The sequence below is a fragment of the Strongyloides ratti genome (genome assembly GCF_001040885.1).
Source record: "Strongyloides ratti genome assembly S_ratti_ED321, chromosome : 1".
Lineage (NCBI taxonomy): Eukaryota > Metazoa > Nematoda > Chromadorea > Rhabditida > Strongyloididae > Strongyloides > Strongyloides ratti.
In genome coordinates, this window is record NC_037307.1 from 2,979,517 (window position 1) to 2,994,458 (window position 14,942).

Sequence of the window (14,942 nt, forward strand, 5' to 3'; positions counted from 1 at the left end):
ATACATATATATTAATGTTATTAATAAAAATTATATTAGTTTGTTTTGTACATTATTATTATTATTATATATTATAAAAAAAAATGATATTTTTATATATCACTTACCATATAATCAAAATATCTAACAACTTAGTGTTATCATTGGTTGCCTATCTAACGAAAACGTTGTTAAATAATGATAAAGCTTTATTTGATAAACTATCATTTGATAGTAATTAATTTAATAAATAATTAGTATAATAAGATTAAATAAAAAAAATAACCTTTTAAAAAGTAGTTAAAAGATATCTAAAGCGCAAAAATAAAAAATTGCTCAGGATATTTTGGAATAAAGTTTCTACACCGTTGTCTATCTGTATATACTTTAATTACATACGTTATTTTTAACATTAAAACACATTGTCATTTGACGTGGAAGGCAAAACGTTCCCTTTCATTCATTATTATTTTGATACTTATAAATATATTGTATTTAATTTATATTTTTTTATAATCCATACTATTACTATTTATTACTTATATATTATATAGAAATTTTTATTATACCAAAAAAAAAAAAAATAATGTCTGACTCGGAGGATGAATTTGTTTCTGCTTCAGAGGGTGAAGATTCTTCATATGAAAACTCATTAAGTGAATGTTCAATGTCAAAAAAGTTAATTTCTAAAAGTAAGGAAGATAATATTACAAAAATGGTACCACTAAAAATGGAATCATCATCCTCAATTAATGTAAAATATAGTGAAAAAGAAGATGTTAGTGAAAAGGAAACTATTCAAAAATGTACTAAAAAATATTCATTAGAGGAAGGATTTGATATTGGTGATAAATTGGAAGAACCTACTGATGGTAAATCAAAAAAAGAAAAACTAAAAGTAAGTGGAAGTATGGACAAAAAAAGTGAAATTGACCATGATTGGGATTGTGACTGGGATAAGGTTATAGAAAAATGTAGTTCTTTTAAAAAAGTTGAGAAAATTTATACAAGTTGTAATGTGTCTAAAGATGAAGAGACTGAGGAATTGGAAAACATAAATAATGAAGTAGTTTCAGAGGATGTAACAGAAGAAATTGTTGCAAAAATTCAAGAAGCAGTACTTGAGACTGTTCCTGAGCCTACTCTTGAAATGCATACTCATGAAGATGAAAAAGTTTTAGAAAAAAATGAGAAAGTCATTGAAAATCTTGGTAGTGAAACATTACCAGAAGATCCAATTACAACTACTGAGAATAAAGAGAAAAATGATGAACATATTGAGGTTCAAGAAACTCCTAAAGTAATTCCTGAAGAACCAACAAATGATTCCGTTAAAAATGATAAAATAAAACCTAAAATTAAAATAATAAAACCAATTAAAAAAATAGGTAAAAAAGAGGGTACACCTTCTAAAGTTTATGATAATAATTTAATAGCACCTGCAAAAATTTCTGTCTCTAGAGTTAATAGTAGTCAATCATCATCTAATAGTACTGACGTCTCATCATATGAAAAAGTAGATTCCCCACAAATTATTGAAGATAATGATTGGTTTGATGAGGTTGCAAAAGAAATAATAACAAAAAATGAACCAAAAAAGAGGAAGGCAGTAAAGTCAACTGGTTTATTTAACTGGGGTGCAATTAATGCAGTTGTAAGTAGCGTTGGTGATGGTATATCAAATGTAGTTGAAAGTACATTAGGTATACCATCAGCTGAAGAGATGGCTAGAGAAGTATCTAAACATGAAAAAGAAACAGTTAAGAATGAGGTTGTTACTGAAAAAATTACAAATCCATTAGATAAATTGTGTGATGATATTTCAAATCAACAAGATATCCCATCAATAGGTGGTATATTTTCTGGATTTGTTAATACATCACTTGATGCATTAGAAAGTTTAGGAAAAAAAACATTTGAAACATTAACGGTAACAGAGAAAGATGGTGATAGAGAAAGGAGGAAGTTTTTATTTGAACCAGAGAAACCAGGTAATCTTTCCGATATATTAAAAGAATTAAAGAACAAAGAAAAAAATGACAATGAAAATACACAAAATATGCGTTCCATTGGTTATGGAAGTACATCACAAAAAAGTCTTACCACTAGTTTTGTTCATCTTTTTGAAAAACATGGTGGTTTGTTTAACCTTGAAGGTTTAGAAATGTTAACACAACGTGTAAAACATTCTACGAGTACAACAATAACAAGGTAAATATTATTTCTTTATTTTTTTTAAAACTATTTATCAATATTTTTTAGTTTTGATGAACATATCAATGGATTAAGTATTAATGACTTATCTCCAATAACAATGGATAAATTTGAGAAAGAACTCAAAAAATTAGTAAAACAAACTAAGGTATCTTTTAATCCCAATCATATACTTGCAGCATCTAAACAACAAGAAGAAACATATTTAGAATCAACATTATTAGATAATGCATCTATTGATACAATTTTTGAAAATGCTATTGATGCATTAGCTTTGTTGACTGCTGAATCAGTACAGGTACTTCACAAATTAGGGCAACTTTTTTCAATAACACCACAACTACCGGATGACATAATTGTTATAGAGATGGCAAAGTTATTTTGTAGACGTGTTACATATTTTTCTGAAGAATATGCTAATTTATTTAATAGTTTAACATCTGATCAAAAAATTGATGAAATGATAACAAATATTTTTTATGAATCAACAAATGCTACATTATACATTAAGAAGGCTGTTAGTTTGTTGAGGCCTTTTTATCTTTAATAAATAAATTTTTATGTAGATTTTATATTTTTTATTATAAGATATTTAATATGTAAACTTTTGTACTAAATAATATACACATTATTTTAATTTTTTTTTAAAAGTGTTTTTAACAATATAATATCTATTAATTATTATGAAATTTAACATTAATGGAAAATTTTTTAAGAAATCAATGAACTTTTTAAATAATCTTAAAAATTTAGCAACACCTGAAAATATAACATTAGTACAAAATGCTATTCAAACAATTCAAAATACAACAGGAAATGCTTTATTGGGTAGAAATAATTCAACAGATTCCATTACTTTAATTAAAGAGTCAACATTATCTTCAATGACTAAATTAGGAAATTCATACCCTTTTGTTATATATCAAGACAAGTCTAATATGTATCATTTAATTTATGAAAAGGGACCATATTTATTAAGAAAAGTAAGTGATAAAAAAGTAATAATTTCAATGCACAATATGTTATCAAAAATACCATTGGGACTTTTTAATATAGCAGGTATGATAAAAAAAAATAATTTTTCTTTAATCTAAATTTATTTTCTTAATTTTATAGAAGAGAGTGGTAATGAAACATTAGTATTAGAATGGTTAAATAAATATCCTGACTGGAGTCCACTTCATATATCTGCTGCAGTAGGTCTTGAAAAATATATTTTAAAAGAATGTCAAAGAAATGATTGGGATGTAATAAGTTGTCAGGTTGATTCACATGATGGTAAAACAGCTTTACATGTAGCTGCTGAGGAGGGTAATGATAATATTGTAAAGTTACTTCTTGAAAGAGGATGTGATTTGTCAAAAATTGACATTAAAGGAGAAAACAGTATTCATTTAGCTTCAAGAAAAGGAAATCTTGAATGTATATCAAAAATGTATGAATTTGGTGATTTAAATAAAAATATTAATGTAGAAAATGAATTTGGAGAGACTCCTCTTCATCTAGCTATTTATAATGGACAGGTAGATGTTGTTGAATATTTATTATTATTTAAAGAAAGTGATATACATTACTTAAAAATTAAAGGATTCTCCAAAGGTTCTATTTTAGAATATGGAAGAAAAATTGAAAATAAAAATAGTTCTACTTACAAATGTTTGTCATTATTATGTCAATCATATCCAGATTTACTTAATGAAATAATTGATAAAGATAAAAATAATATACTTCATTTGTCAACAGATAAAATGTTTCTTCAAGCTATTCTCAGTGATTGTTATGCAAGTACAAATTTTGATATTAATGCATCTAATCGTCTTGGCTTAACACCTATACATAAAGCAATACTTCGTGATAATTTATCAACATTAATAACATTATATGGATATGGTTGTTCTATAAATAAAGGTGACTCCTCCGGTGATACCCCCCTCCATTATGCTGTCAGAAATGGTAATGTAAAAATTGTAAAAGCTTTATTGTGTTTTAATGCTAATATTAAAGCAGTAAATAATAACGGTGAAACGATTAGATGTGTATTACAAAAATCAAATTGTCAAAATAAAAATATTATTGAAAAATGTTTAGATTTATTTGAAAATTATGGTAATATAGAAGATCATACTGATGAATTGGAAAGATTTGAACAAAGTAATTCTATGGCTTATCAATTAAAAAAAGATATAGAAAATAAAAAACATTCTGTTAATGTTTTATCATTAGATGGTGGTGGAGTAAAGGGAATGGTTATAATTCAAATATTATTATATATTGAAAAAAGATTAGGAGGTAATTTAATGAAATATTTTGATTGGATTTCTGGTACAAGTACTGGAGGAATTATTGCTATAGGATTAGTTGAAGAGATGTCTTTACTTTCAATTCAACAACTTTATTTAAGGTTTAAAGATAAAATTTTTGTTGGTGATCGTCCTTATGACTCAGAAATATTAAAAAATATATTTATTAATAATTTTGGTAATAAAACAATGGCTGAAATTAAAAATGATAAAAAAGTTTTTGTCACAACTGTACAAGGAAATGTATGCCCATCAAAATTATGCTTATTTAGAAATTATATGTTACCAGGATTTAGTGATGAAGTAAATAGAAATAGAGGTTTTTTTCAATTAGATAAAGTCCCAATATGGAAAGCTTTACGATGTTCAACAGCAGCACCAACCTATTTTGAGGCTGTTGATAATAAATATATTGATGGTGGTGTTATGGCTAATAATCCTACCCTTAATACAATTGCTGATATACAATTATATAACACAGCTTTAAGTGCAAAGGTATTTTTTTTTGTTATAAACTTTTTTAACTATAAATTATTTTTTAGAATCAGAAACCACATGAAATTTCATGTATATTGTCAATTGGAACAGGAAAAAATCCCCAAAAAATAGTTGAATCATTGAATGTAAACTTACAAACTGGAATAACAGGCGTTATAACTGCCGCGAGAAGTATAATAAACTTAAAAAATATTTTTCTTGAACAGGTAAACTTTATTTAAACAATTATTAGAACTAAAACTTGTTTTTTTTTATCATTTACAGGTGACATCTGCTGATGGGGAACCAGTTAATAGAGCTCGAAGTTGGGCCCATACTATGAAAAGTCCTTTTTTCAGATTCTCACCTACCTTTACAGAAGATATTGAATTAGACTGTAAAGATGACAATGTCATTATAAATATGTTATGGGAAACGGAAAAATATTTAAGACAAGATGGAGCTTGTGATGTATTGATGCTTACCGGATTTTTAGAAAATTTTAAACGTTAAATATATTTATATAATTATGTACTTAAAAATAAAAAATTTTAAATAAATGTATGGATTACTTAAAAAAAAATTAAGTTTTATTAATATAATACTGATAAACAGCATTAGAAGTGTACAATTAAACAAACAAACAAAAAATATAAGAAATACTTTATAGTTTAATAAAAAAATTTTTATCATATTTTAGTAGTATCCAAAATATATATTAAAAAGATAAATAATTAGAGAATTGAGAAAATTACATCTTAGTCATCCTTATCCTTTGTTCCATGTTTAAGCATTGTCGTAAATTCATTATAAAAAAATTTACCATCTTTTATTGGAGCATCACGGAAAAGTTCATCAACCTGTTCATGAGAGTAACGATCTCCCATTGTAGTTAAAAGATCACGTAGATAATCTTCAGGTATCCATCCTTTATTATCAGGATCAAAACATATAAAAGCATTCCGAATAACATTCTCCGGATCCGTTCCCGTTAATTTTTCTCCAAATAATGTTAGGAACATTGTAAAATTAATGGCTCCTGGGGCTTCAGATATCATTTTATCTAAAAATTCATCTGTAACCTCTTTACCAAGAGAAGAGAACATCTCCTGTAAATCATTAGCATCAATAAAACCATCTCTATTTTGGTCAATCATATTAAAAGCTTCCTTAAATTCCTGAATCTGTGCCTGATCAAACATTGAAAAAACGTTTGAAGTAGCACGTTGGGGACGAGCTCTTCTGTTGACAGTCTTCCTGGAGGCCATATTTAAAACTTCTAAAATATAAACAAAATTTAAAAATAAAATGTGACCAAAAGGAAAATATAAAACAAAATGTATAAATAATCATCATAAGGTTATGTGTAAATAAAAATATAAATGAATAATGATAACTATATATGTATATATATAACGAGAATATAATTTTATAAAAGTATCACAAAAAGGCCATTCAACTCCTAGATAGAATATTTGTAAGATGTTTATTTTAGAGGGAATAACATGATCATATAAAAATGGCACATCAATTTACAAAATAAATACTAAAATTTAACTCTAATAATTAATGAAAATCATCCCAAATTTCAAAATATTATTAATTTAAATGTTAACATAATATCTATATTAGCAAAGAAAAAAAAAATATTTAAATAATACAGTTTAGAAAAATAAGAGAATATTTATGTTTATCAGATAATCAAAAAGTAAAACGCTGACAATAAAATAATAATATACAAGACAAAACAACTCTTATGTGTGTATTGGTAAAAGAATATAGTAGTATACATTAATTAATGTTCACTTTTTAAATATAAAGTATTTTTTGTATACAAAACATAAGATAACTAAAAGAAAATCTAAAAACTTTAAATAAATATTTTAAAATATTATTTTTATAAAATATTTTGGCTATTTTATTTATAAAAATATTAATATTTTTATACAAAATATCATAGAAAACTATTTGGTAATATCAATCAGACAAATATAGATAATGACTAAGATATTTGTAATATGAGAATTTGAAATTAAAGATTAATAATGAGAAGAGATAAAACAATGTATGATAAATTGATATAAATAATATTAGAGATTAAATTAAGAAAAAATAAAAGATAAGTTATAAAAAGTTCATTATATTATTTGGAGAGAATAGTGATTCATTTATGTAATATAAATGACTAACAATAGGGTTAGATATAATCAATAAAAGTAGTCCTTTTGGTGCGCCTATGTTTCAGTTTTAAAGGTGAATACAATACATAATATATATAAGAAATGAATAGTCATACAATGATGTAAGACTTGTAATATAAATATTTTTATCAACAATTGTTAAGAATAATAAAAATATGAGGAAGGATGTCCTTTAAAAAAGAAAATAATTTAAAAAAAAAAAAAATTTCAAGTAATATCTAGTTTTAATGATTAAAATAAATTTTAAAGTTAAAAAAAATACAACTAGTTTATAAAAGAGTTTATGTAATAAGGTTTCTAATTTCTTTTTTTATATAGGAAAATAAGAAAAAAGGTAATTGTATTTAACTGGTTGATTAAATATTCCGATTAGAGTCCACTTCAAATAAATATTGTTGTTTGTCATGTAAAATTAACTATAAAATAAGGTTAACAAAAAATGTTTGTGATATAATAGATTGTTCAGTTAATGTATAAAAGAACAGTATATACATATACCTATATTTTTGAGGAAAAAAAATTGTCATATAATTTATTTGAAAAATTTTTTATTAAAATTGAAAAAAATTCATATTTACCAAACAAAAGGTGATTCTTGAAGAATGATTTAATAATTTTTATATAAATATATAATATTAATACTAGTAAATTTAATCGTCTTTGTTTAATTCTCCTATATATAACAATTTTTCACAAATAGTTTATCAATATTAAAAAGTATATATGGAGATTATAATTTTATTGATGATTGATACCTCATGATATTAAGTTTTTTTTTTTTTTTAAATGCTTTTAAATATTGAAATAAATATATTGCTTAATCATTGTTATATTTTTATATTATAAAATGAATAATAATAGAGGAGAACCTTAATATTTTTTATGTAAACAAATTTAAAAAAAAAAGACATATATTGTAAGAATAAAAATTTTAATATCAGTAAATTAGTACATATAATGTAAATAAAAATTTTTATAAATAACTAGTAAAAATGCATTAAAGTATTTTGGTAAACTTTTTAAAACTATCCTTAAAAATTGAGATTATTATTTCAATACCTGAAAATTTATTAATTTTAAGTATACTATAAATCTTTGGCTACACTAAGAAAAATATTTCTAGCAGTCTTAGGTGTTATCTCATTTCTTTCCCAAAATAAAGGAAATATAATATTAAGATACCAATGTTTTCCAAATATAAGTTTTATCCTTTCTAATAAAGTTTCTCCATCAGATTCTATATGATCTCTCAATCTTCCTTCATGATAATCATACATTGTAAAACCATGATAAGTATAAAAACATTGTGCACCAAAAAATCCTAATGCACCAAAAACTACAGATAATGTTATTGTAAAAAATGTTCCAAGAAAGACATTAGAAAATGTTTCATAACCAATTAACCATCTAACTAAAGCTACAGGTGATAACCAATAAACAAAACCATATGGAAATGCTGGTGCTACAAATTTATTCATATAAGCTATTGTAAATCTTAATCCATACATAGCACCAATACCTCCCCATAAACAAAATATCATAAAATAACGTTGATTAGCTAAACCAATACAACCACCGGTAAAGAAACAATGGTGATCTTTACGAAGTATACAGATATCACATATAGGACAATGATGAGCACGCCTTGGTGCTACACATCTACAAGCCATACAATATTTTGTTGGACTTTGTGATTTTAAACCATGTGCCTCATAATAATAATGATCATCCTCACCCATATAAACACCATTTTTATCAATTTTTTCTAAAATTTCTTTTTGTCGATCATCAAGTTGAGCTTTTGTTACATATGATGGAACGGGTGGAGCATTAGTATATGCAGATGCAATATCATCAGTAAAAAAAGAAGAAGATTTTAATGTCCAATATGTTACATGGTTATTTTTTAGTGTTCTTTGAAATAAAAATAAATTAAAAAGAATTTCAAATAATAAAAATGCGGCAATATAATCTTGGCTATGACAGTAGTCATCACCATAAACATAAAAACATGTAAACCGTAGATTAACAAAAGTTATTGATAAAATAAATATTGATGCTAGTATAATACCAATGTAGTGTAAAATAAAATAACCGTTTTTGAAAATCCATTCTTTCATATAGATGAAAGACATTCGCTAAAAAAAAATATAACATTAATATTTTAACAAAACATTTTAAAATACAAAAGTTATCAAAACTTTTTAAAAATAATAGAACGATGAATAAAAAATAAAAACATGAATAATAAAAAATAAATTAGATAACAAATTTTTGGAATAAATTACGTATGCATTCACGTTGTTTAAGACCTATTTGAAGAGCAGACTCTCCACCACTTGATACAATACCAACATCAACACCTGGAGCCTCAAGAAGATATCTAATTGTTGTATATTGTTCATCTACATCAGCTTCACTATTTAATGCACAATGTAATGGTGTAAGATTACCATTAGAAGTAACATTTACATCCATACCAAAAGAAATAAGAATACCAACAGCATCAAAATTACCCCAATATGCAGCTGAATGAAGAACTGTCCATCCTTCATTAGTTTGTGCCTCTGGATTAGCACCAGCCTGAAGAAGATATTTAACAACATCAATATGTTTATTATATGCAGCTCTATGCATTGCAGTATACCCATCCTGATCTTTTGCAAACTTTAATGAGCCATCTTTTTGAAGTTTTTCTTTTATTGTTTGTAAATCACCCTCCTCTGCAGCTGTCAAAAATTGTTCTACTGGATCTGTCATATTTTTAGGAATTATATCTGTATCATCATTCTCCCATCCACTAACAAACATTCCTTTACTTTTTTTATCTCTTATTTCCTCTAAAACTTCTATCTAAAAATGTATTATATAGTTTTATTTATGAAAAAAATAAAACATACTGGAATGGCACCAGCACCTTCTTCATGTTCATCCTCAGCATCTCCAAAATCATGTGTACCATCCATCATTTGTTGAAAATAATTTTCAACCATTTTTTGCTTCTTGTCATCATCATTCATTTTTATTTAAAGTATCAAAATATAAAGAAAAAATAAATTACTAAAATATTTTAAAATATTTTTCATAATATTAAAAAAGTTTTATAAATAAATATTGAAATAACATTTAAAATAATACCAAAAATAAAAAGATATATCGAATGAGATATTATAAATAATAAAGTTTGTGAGTATAGAAGAAAACCAATGTTTGTTATATATTATCTCTAACTACTTTATTATAATAACAAAAACTCCAGATGGTAAGAAGTAGAATGTTAAGAAAATAAAAGAGTTCACTTTAAAATGGTGCCTGTTAATGGCATATTGTTGTCTTAATAAGATTTCTTATGGTAAACAAATGGTACAATATGTATAAAGCAAGAAATGAGTTTTATGAATAAAAATAAAATTTAAATATTTTTCTATTAAATAGAAATATAAATTATTTAAATTTTTACATCATCTATGGAAAATAATATTATTCTTGATACAACATCATCAAATGTTAGAAAACTTCTTGAAGTAACACCTAAAAATATTTTTGGTCGTGAAATAATTGAAAAATTGTCAACACTTCAATATCTTGGTAATGAAGTAATTGGTGCTAGATATGAAATTGTTGAATTAGACAAAATAAGGCAAAAAACAAGAGAAGGATTAAGAAAGTTAAAAGATGGAAAAGGCCAAAAAAAAACAAGTATTGTTGTTAATGATAAAGTAATGTTAAAATTACCAACAAAATTTGTTATTAAACAATTAGAAAAAGAGTATAACAATAGTTCTAATGAAATTGACAAAGCTAGAGAGTTACTAAAAGATAAAGTTGATGAATTAAAGAAATATGAAGGAGATAAAGATTTAGATGCATTAGGGTTTAGATTAAAACCCATAAATAATTATTCTGAAAATATCTTGTAGTCAATAAATTATTTTTTGATCTGTTATTATTAAATTAAATATAAATATGATTGGTATTTTTTTATTTTGAAATATGTAGCATTCTTGTATGTTAATGAAATAAAGTTTTTTAAATATTATTTTCTAAAATATATATATGTACATTAGACTACATTTATAAATTTCAAGGTACATAATTAATGAAATAAAGTCTTACACTATATATTTTGTTGTTTTTGAAAAACATATTAAATATAGTTTTAACAAAAACACGACCTGTAATTATTTATTTCCTTAAAAATTTCATGAAAGATATTATTTTATTTAAATTTATAAGCTATTTTTAAATATTTTTAAAGTTAATTAATTATTTTAATATATTACATAATTAAGAAATATAAAATTAATTTTTCTATTAGTAACTTTTTTTAATTAGGAATAACTAATAAAATTTAATGATATTAAATATTCTATATATTTTAATTATGACTTTGTAAAATATTTTTTTTTTCACTTTTAATAAATATTATTATTTAAAATGCTTATTAAAAATTATTTTATGTATAGTACCAGTAAACATTACAATCAAGTTAATAAAAAAGAGTATGTATATATTAATTGGACACTTAACTAAATACTGGTCAGTATTTCTGCCATTTTAAAGGTTATCTATACTTAATGATAATTAGACACAACTATTGTAAAGCTCAACTTATTTATACTACATACATCTATATGATAGGAACATTAAAATGGGGTATATATTATTGTGGGGTAAAGTAAATAGCGAATATGTTTTTGCATATCTATTATCAATATAAGTTTTATGTTCATTGACTATATACAAGATATTAATCCTTATATATATATTGATATCTTTAACTTTTTTTTTCTTTTAAATATTATATTTTAGTTTTTCTTACTTAATATTATATTTTATTATTAAATTATGGAGAATGAAAGTAATTATTTATTTCTTGATTTAATAGAAATTGGTTTAGTAAGAAAAAAAATTTTTCAAAAACTTTCATCATTTAGTGATATTTCTAATCTTGGCAAAACATGCAGTCAAATAGATTTTATAATTAATAATGATAAAATAAAAAAAACTTTTATGTGTTATGAAGATAAACAAATTGTAGAAATTAAAATTAAAGATCATAATGATTCAAGTGTCTATGAGTTGGATGATGTTGAATTTGAAAAATACAATAATTCAAGTGGAAAATTAGATGAATTAAAAGTATTTTTTGGAGAAAGAATCTGCCTAAAAAGTTGTATTAATTTTTACATTGATGATGTTGTAGATGATTTTGAAAAAAGAGAACGTTTATTGTTTGTTGAGAAGTTAGTTGAAGAATTAAATTTTAATCATCAAATACGTAATGAAACAAAAATACTTAATTTTATGATAGATTCTTTTGATAATCATGACATCATTTTACATACATTAAGTCACATTTGCCATAAAAATATAAAACGAATTGAAGTACCAGATAGTATTTTTACTGCTAGTAATGATAAATATGATGGATTAAATTTTAATATATTTGAAAATTTGTCACAATTTAATGAATTTGTCATTTATGCTACACCATCAATAGAAATTTACAAGAGACTCTTAGACAACAAAAACATTATTGATAAAATTTTAGAAAATTTATCCAAAAAAGAAAATTCAACAATAATTTTAGAAAATTTATATCATTATCACAACAAAATAATACCATATGTTTTATTTTTTAATGAAATTTCTAAAAAATACAATATTAAAATAAAATGTAATGTAAATTTCAATTGTAATGGATTGTTTTTAAGAAGATGTAAAAATTGTCTATATGAAACTTGTACATTTTTTCCAATAAGAGAACTTGTAACATCAATCAAATTTGAAAATGGAACGTCACACAATTTATTTAGTATTATGCAAAATTGGCAAAATTTTACTAATTTGGAGACATTAGAATTGGCAATTTCAGATATTAATATAAAAGAATGTATTCAGAATAATGGTAGTTCAGTTCAGTTTTTGTCTCTAAAAAATTGTAGTACTTTAAAAAGAGTTAAATTTGATTTACGATCATCTTTCAAAGAGAATGATGTTTTAAAAATACAAGAAGTACACTCTAATTTAATAATTCTTATGGTTATGATGCCAAGTACAATCGAAGTATTAGAATTACTAAATATACCTGATTTAAATAATATATTAAGTCTTATATTAAATATTCATATGGAAAATTTAAAAGTATTAATAATGAATCGAGTATCATTTAAAGATTTAACTTTTCTTAATAATCTTAAAAATTTGGAATGTTACATATCTAATGATAATTGGATTATTGAAGTTCCAAGTACAATTAAACTTTTAGGTATTGGGCATAAAAATAATAAAAGTAAAGATGATCAATTATCAATAAATAATAAAATTATAAATACTTATTCAAATAATTTCTCAAAATGTCTCAAAAGTATGAATGATCAATTTATTTTTTTTAATGAAAGCAAATATTGGGATATATATAAAAAATTACTTTATAACATTTAAGAATGATTTAAGTTTTATAAAAAAGAATTTTTTTTTCCAGTATTATATAAAATTTCTGATAAATTAAGAAAATTATTAAGTAAATATTTTACTTTTTTTTTAATCTAGTCTGATTACATAATTCACTTTGTGTAAAAAAAAATAAAATTTACAATTATAAAGATAATAAATTTTAAATAAAAAATATATATTTTGAATAATTTTTGTATAATTGTTTATTGAATATAATTTTTAAATTATCAATGAATATTTATTTCTTGACAATAATATTATTTCTTCAAAAAGTTACCTCTGAACCATGTCCAGGATCACATGGATTTTTATTAGCACCAACTGGTAAATGTTTTAAAATTTATCATGGAAGACATGATTATAATTTAATATATCGTTCATGTAAAGAAAAAGGAGGAGAATTGTCTAATTTTTTTTCAGATATTGATACATATGGTTTTAATTTAATAATTGAAAAACATTATCAAAAAATAAAAGAAAAATTTGTTGATCGTGGTTTTACATGTTATAATAAAAATGATAAATGTAAAGTTAATTTTGACAATAAAACTGATGTTCAAAATAATGTTATTTTTTTAACAAATAATTTACCATGTAGAGGAGTGATGGATTTAAATAGTCTTATATTTTATTGTATAGATATGACATCTCAAAGTGATATTATTTATGCATGTCACAAAGAACCACTATATATTAGAAAATGTTTAAATTTAGATTATAAAAAATATTTAGATGGAAATTGTTATAGATTAATAGAAAATTTTGTTGTTACAAAAAAGACAGCAGAAGCAATTTGTAAAGATGAATCAGGAACATTACCAATAATTTCAAATTATCTTGAAAATGATATTATTAATAAACTTTACAATAAAATACAATCACCATTTTGGCTTGATTTTTCATGTTCTACAAAAAATAGTTCCTCTTGCAGTTGGAGTACAGAAGAAAAAATGAAAATCAATCAATTGGGAAATTTTAATTTTGAGAATGAAAATTTGTGTGGATATATTCAAAATGCAGGAACTTGGAATGTTGATAATTGTGATACACAAAAAAGATTATTATGCCAAATTAAAGAAAAATAAATTTAATTATTCTTTTATTAAACTAATATTAAAAAAAAATAAAAAATTTATCAACAATTTTCTTGTTTTCATTTTTCATATAAAATTTATAAACTTATTTTACCAAATAATTATTTCTTTTTTCCACCTTAAATGAACATATAATATCTTAATACTTAAGTAAGTTTATTAATTAATCTAGACATTAAAACCTTAAAATAAAATTTATATAAATATTGACATCTTGA

At 23.3% G+C, this 14,942-nt stretch overlaps 6 protein-coding genes across 6 annotated transcripts; 4 read left to right on the forward strand and 2 right to left on the reverse strand.

Annotated features, from left to right (window-relative positions):
* Positions 1-565: 565 nt before the first annotated feature.
* SRAE_1000094500 (85/88 kDa calcium-independent phospholipase A2) lies at positions 566-5,483 on the forward strand (the record flags this gene model as incomplete). The annotated part of the gene is made up of 8 exons (XM_024647839.1): positions 566-1,367; positions 1,416-2,190; positions 2,242-2,710; positions 2,910-3,252; positions 3,310-4,146; positions 4,198-4,988; positions 5,036-5,197; positions 5,256-5,483. 8 exons carry the CDS (start codon positions 566-568, stop codon positions 5,481-5,483), a joined length of 4,407 nt encoding a protein of 1,468 aa, XP_024501877.1.
* Positions 5,484-5,728: 245 nt separating this feature from the next.
* Positions 5,729-6,323, reverse strand: SRAE_1000094600 (EF-hand domain and EF-hand domain pair-containing protein; the record flags this gene model as incomplete). Its single annotated transcript, XM_024647840.1, has 2 exons — positions 5,729-6,246; positions 6,305-6,323. The coding sequence occupies 2 exons, from the start codon at positions 6,321-6,323 to the stop codon at positions 5,729-5,731; spliced, it is 537 nt and encodes a 178-aa protein (XP_024501878.1).
* Positions 6,324-8,256: 1,933 nt separating this feature from the next.
* Positions 8,257-10,191, reverse strand: SRAE_1000094700 (Lethal (2) 35Be; the record flags this gene model as incomplete). Its single annotated transcript, XM_024647842.1, has 3 exons — positions 8,257-9,309; positions 9,440-10,024; positions 10,072-10,191. The coding sequence occupies 3 exons, from the start codon at positions 10,189-10,191 to the stop codon at positions 8,257-8,259; spliced, it is 1,758 nt and encodes a 585-aa protein (XP_024501879.1).
* Positions 10,192-10,638: 447 nt separating this feature from the next.
* On the forward strand, positions 10,639-11,091 carry SRAE_1000094800 (Hypothetical protein; the record flags this gene model as incomplete). The annotated part of the gene is made up of 1 exon (XM_024647843.1): positions 10,639-11,091. The coding sequence occupies one exon, from the start codon at positions 10,639-10,641 to the stop codon at positions 11,089-11,091; it is 453 nt and encodes a 150-aa protein (XP_024501880.1).
* Positions 11,092-12,019: 928 nt separating this feature from the next.
* On the forward strand, positions 12,020-13,618 carry SRAE_1000094900 (Hypothetical protein; the record flags this gene model as incomplete). The annotated part of the gene is made up of 1 exon (XM_024647844.1): positions 12,020-13,618. The coding sequence occupies one exon, from the start codon at positions 12,020-12,022 to the stop codon at positions 13,616-13,618; it is 1,599 nt and encodes a 532-aa protein (XP_024501881.1).
* A 242-nt stretch (positions 13,619-13,860) lies between these two features.
* Positions 13,861-14,715, forward strand: SRAE_1000095000 (C-type lectin domain and C-type lectin-like domain and C-type lectin fold domain-containing protein; the record flags this gene model as incomplete). Its single annotated transcript, XM_024647845.1, has 1 exon — positions 13,861-14,715. The coding sequence occupies one exon, from the start codon at positions 13,861-13,863 to the stop codon at positions 14,713-14,715; it is 855 nt and encodes a 284-aa protein (XP_024501882.1).
* Between the last annotated feature and the right edge of the window lie 227 nt (positions 14,716-14,942).